General features: G+C 40.4%; 1 protein-coding gene across 1 annotated transcript in view; it reads right to left on the bottom strand.

Moving 5' to 3' along the window:
- Positions 1–5,286, bottom strand: part of grm3 (glutamate receptor, metabotropic 3) — a gene marked incomplete at its 5' end in the record, with an annotated part of 35,347 nt that overhangs the window by 27,505 nt on the left and 2,556 nt on the right. Inside the window, 1 exon segment of the mRNA XM_014003455.1 lies at positions 4,891–5,034. Coding sequence (XP_013858909.1) covers positions 4,891–5,034 — 144 coding nt within the window.

Below are 5,286 nucleotides of genomic sequence, written 5' to 3'. Positions count from 1 at the left end.
AGCCCCAAGGGGCACCCGCACGGGAAGATCCGCCCACCCAGCCCCCAGATCAGACCATTGGGGAGAACTGGGAGAGCCCCCCCCCCAGCGACCACATGCACAGCCCCAGGGGCCAGCAGCGACAAACTCATGGGCCCCACCGGTACCCACCATACCAAAGCAGATCCAGGAAAGGGCACAGAGGTCCGGGCCCCCAGGGCGCACCCCCCCAGGCCAAAGCCCGACAGGCCCAGAGGCCCCGAGCCCCAACAGGCAGTCACCAGGCCAGGCCGGCACACACCCCAGCGCCCAGCCCCCGGGAACCCCCAGCACGCCGGCGGCCAGCCGCACACCCCACCGGGGGGCCGAGTAGTAGCGGGCCCCCAGATAAACCAGCAGTAAGGGCAGCCCAGAGCGCAGCCTGACAAATACCCAAACATACACAATCGCACCATCCCATCCTCATCCTCACCCCCACTCAGTCAAAGACATACAAGGACGCCACATTCCACTCATACCCCCGATACATACTCTATACCCCCCAGGTCCAGGACATGTACCCAGTTGAAACTATTTTAAATGTCGTGGTTTTTCTTTCAGCTATTCCTCTCTACGGGGGCCACATCTGGGCTTGAACCTGTAGCCTCAGGATTACAACTGATCGCTGAGCTCCTGCTGCCAAAGTATACCAGATATATATCCTTTTGTTAACGTATGCTTGAGGTTATTTTTGTCTGTAATATATACATATAATGGTGATGAATCACAACTCACACTTGCCATATTCTAATTCAATATCTGCAAAATTGGCAGATTCACTGCAATTTTTGTAATTGCTATATTTGTTTAAGTGTGTCAGCCTTCTTGAATGTGATTGACTCCAAAAGTTAATCAGTTGTAGATTTTTATTCAACAATTATTCCCTGAAAGTTTTGTTAGCATCCCTTCACTCAATCATAAAATATTGTGCTAACAGACAGAGAAACAGACACAAACAAAAACATTACCCTTTTGCCCTTTAAATGACTCATTTTGATCACACTTTTCTTGTGACTTCCAAGAGCACAATCCGATGGAGTTTGGTTATAATTTAATTTCTCCGCTTTTCCTAGCATTCTGTGTTTCTTCACTCCATTAATTTGTGTAAATAAATACAAAAGTGTTTTACTACAGCTGCAATTTAGGCAGTTTAAAAACAAATCACCGAGCCCAGCAGCGCAAACCCACATTAAATGTAAGACTTATTGCAGTCAAGGAGTTTCTGCAGTTTTATTTACACCACAGATGTTTAGTGAGGTGGCAAAAACTGAACTGATTTCACATCAGTTCATTCATTAAAGCATCTGATTTATACACGGAGGAGGGCGATGAGAAGAAGCTTCTTTCTGTGGGTGAAGTTTTGTTTTTGTGTTTGATCAAGAGTCAGATTATAAGTGCTTCAAGTAACAGTGTCAGCGCTTTTGGTGTTGCTTCTTCAAGGGATGTTATCAGTTTGTTCAGTTTTTGTTTACCAAAGTTACAACAGCAATTTGTGGAAATAGTTACAAAAACTCTGCAGTGCAAAAATGAAGGAAAAAATGATTAAAGATGGTTTCTCAGTAAACTCTCTCTGTCTAGACTTTCAAACTTATGGTTCATTTAAAAAAAATCAGGTGTCATCAGATCAGAGGCAGGGTGAGCCTAAGATTAGCACCTCCTCTTTCTGTCACCTAAATGATTAAACTCACAACATTTACTTTAGATATTGTAATTCAGCACAAGCTGTTGAATAAAATTATTTTTCAAGGTTTGACCAAAATATCTATAACTGCATCATTTCTCGACAAAAAGAAATTGAAAGGTGGTGGGTGATAACGGGGAAGGTGAAATTGAAGATTTTTATCCGTTTAAAAGATTTTAATAAGGGTACATGTCAAACTGTTGCTTGCTGGGGTATCCTACACTCTCAGTAACTTTAAGCTTTTTACATTTTTCTTTATGTCCCATAAATACCAGTTTTACCCACAACTTAAGACAGAGGGGGCATCCATCTTTGGATCTGGATCTGTTCTCTCCACTCCTGTCTTTTTAACTTTTTTATATTTGCACGGAATTATCTACTGGTTTCCTGAGTTTAGTGACTTTTCTCCTGTTATTCTATAACTAAACATGAAATGAGATTGGGTTATAATTGATTTGTACTGGACTCAGGTATTGAGTTTGAATCATATTAACTTAAATTAAACTGAGTGAATTGGATCACATCCAGCTGAATTTGAATTGGAGCTCTCTTTTTTGTAAACTCAAGAGGATTTTTGTTGTGAATGGAGCTTAGAAAATATAAAATTAACTATGTCAAATTTTACAATAAAATTGGGCCACACACAGATGTTGGGTGTGCGTCCTTGTGTTTTCTTGGTGTATATTTAATATACTGTATTTCTTATCTCTATTTCAATCTAATTATATTTACTCTGTTTTCCCCTCTATTCCTATTTCTTCTTTACTTAAAAAAATCACTGATGATGAAGAAATTAAGAAACTAATATTAAGTTCTTTTTTTACTGAAGTGATTAAAAAATAAAATAAAATTAAATTAAAAAATTGAACAAATTGGTGTTTTTATACATTAATCCTTTCTGAAGACTGAGATTCAGTAATATTTTTAAGTAACTAAATGTCACATAAAGTAAAGAAAAAATGCTCACAAAGACTCTCGCGCGCACGCACGCACGCACGCACGCACGCACGCACGCACGCACGCACGCACGCACGCACACACTTGTCACAAATAAACACAGAAACACACAGACATTCCATCTGTGGTTCAGTTTAATCCCCCCAACAAAAGCTCACCACTCTGGGTGTTTCTATATCTCATTCAGAGTTCATTTGATGAGCTGTTTTGACAACGTGTCAGAATCTTAATAGACTAATAACATAGACGGGCAGAAAACACACAGGTTGACACATTTGCAAACATTTACACTGTCACACTCACACACACAACTGCAGTGATGTCTGTTTCTAGTTCTGACATTTTAAATGGTTTTAGTACAGAGGTTGACCTATTTGTCATGGACTGTCACATTGCAAAATGTAACCACGTCATTCATTGACCTGTTGCAAAAACAATGGCCACAGCTACCTAACAGGCTCATTGGTAAAGACATGGTTGACCATGCTGCAGAGGAAGGAGGAGATTTAATGTAAGAATTGGTCTAGAAACGGGGTTGCACGTGCAGAACCTGGAAGATAATTAAAAAAATAAAGCCTGGCATTCCTTGAACAAGTGCACATCCCCCGTTGCCTTTCATGTCAAATGAAAGTTGATCAGCTGTAGATGCCAGTTTATTTATTACTTTGTGAGAGGTTTATTAAAAAGTTGGTCAGTGGTTAATGAGATATTTTGCTAAAAGACAGAGCGGTTCCAATATTTAATGGATAAGGTTTAAACACAAACCTTGTACTATCAGTTAAGTTGAGGGACAGTCAAGTCTTTGCAAATTTTGCTCAACAGATAAATCAGCAAAATTTCTGAAATTACAACCAGCTTGTGTTTGCGTGGATTGCTTGGCTGTGGCGGCCATCTTGAATCAGGCTGACTGACAGATGGTCACTTGAAGATGGTTATTTCCTGAAAATTTCTTTAAAATCTATTCAATGAATTATGTAAAATTTTGACAATCCTACAGATGCACAGGCATGCACTGAAACATTATTCCTATACATTGGCCTCTTTTGCCTTTGCTTTTATTTCTGCTTTGACATCAAGCCACAAACATGACCAGGATCAGGACTTCTGAAGACGTTCCGTTCACTGATCATCTTTTAACCCAAAACCAAACCTGAACACAACACCAGGCGTCATCCATAAATAAAAAAAATGTCTATATCCAATATTTTGATTTATGCAGACCATCCTCACGATGTGACTGGGTGTAAACAGATTTAGAGGCTTAACATGAGTAATACTGGCTCAAGATCAAAATCACACACAAACACACAAATTAGGCTACATACGCACAAATGAATGGCGGGGAAGAGCACTGCGTGCTAGTAAATGCCTTCGAGGCATTGAAATGCATGGCTAAACATAAAATAATTTCATACTACTTCATTTAGAAGCAACAGACAGACTGGCCAAGTAGTGAGGCACGGTTAGATTAGCATCACTGGCAGCAGATCAGAAAGCAGCACAGTCTGAGGTCTCAGAAGCAGCACTGACATCAGAAAATACAGGTTAAACAAACAGCAAAAGCAACAAAGCGCAACAGGGATGAGCTGCAGAAAAACAAAAGATAATCATGTGTGATGAAGGACAAGAGACGGAGCAGACATGTTGACAATGGCTGCCACCGGGGAGGGGGAGGAAGAGGACAAGAAGAAAAAAAAAAAAAACGGGGGCTGAGGTCAGCATACTGAGCTCTCCTCAAATAGCCAGGGGGGATGCCTCTGGATACTTAGAAAGATACAGAAAAAATGAGAAGGGAGTGAAGAACAGGAGCAAAGCAAGAAATTTCAAGCACAGAAAAGGAGCCACATACATAAAACAGCAGAGAGAAACATAAAGAAAGGCTGAGATGACAGAGAGACAGTTGCAGAGATTAGGGATTTTAGGACTGATAGGAGGAAGCTTTTGTGCAATCACAGAGGAGTAAGAAGGGAAAAAAAGGGGGTTTATGCTAAACTATGCAAATAACCGGCTCTGTGACAAGAAGCAACAAGAGCTGGGAAAACACAGATGAACACAATGAGTGAAGTTAATTCAAAGAAATATGAACACCAGTTATTATGCAGTCACATAAATGTGACAACATGGAAAGTGAAACATTAATCTAGACTTGGCCAAAGAGCTTGTGCAAATAAGAATGAATGAAAACATTTATTTTTTCTGTTTTTTATAGTTCTGTTCAAAAATACTATTTTTACCTGTATGGAGACGCTGCTGAAAGACCCTCCGATGACTCCTGCGATGGCGAGTGGGCTGTCATCCTGCAAGGCGTAGGATCCATCTGGACAGATGAACTCAGTGTCGTCCACCTTGGTGAGGGAGGCTCTTACAAACTCCAGAGCCTGAGACCCACAGAGTACATGGATATTTTAAACCATAGCAATGTATCATAGTGGATCCCATATGGCCTATGGTGCCCTGTCTACCAATACTTTACAAAAACTTCAAATTCCATCTACAGTATATATGAGAGATACAGCAGGTAAAATAAGTATTGAACACGTCACCACTTTTCACAGTAAATCAATTACTAGAGGTGCTAATGACATGAAATTTTCACCAGATGTTGGTAACAACCCAACCATAAATGTCCA

Source organism: Austrofundulus limnaeus, unplaced genomic scaffold (genome assembly GCF_001266775.1).
Source record: "Austrofundulus limnaeus strain Quisiro unplaced genomic scaffold, Austrofundulus_limnaeus-1.0 Scaffold19, whole genome shotgun sequence".
Lineage (NCBI taxonomy): Eukaryota > Metazoa > Chordata > Actinopteri > Cyprinodontiformes > Rivulidae > Austrofundulus > Austrofundulus limnaeus.
Note: the sequence above shows the minus strand (reverse complement) of the source record. Positions and strands in the feature narration are given on the sequence as shown.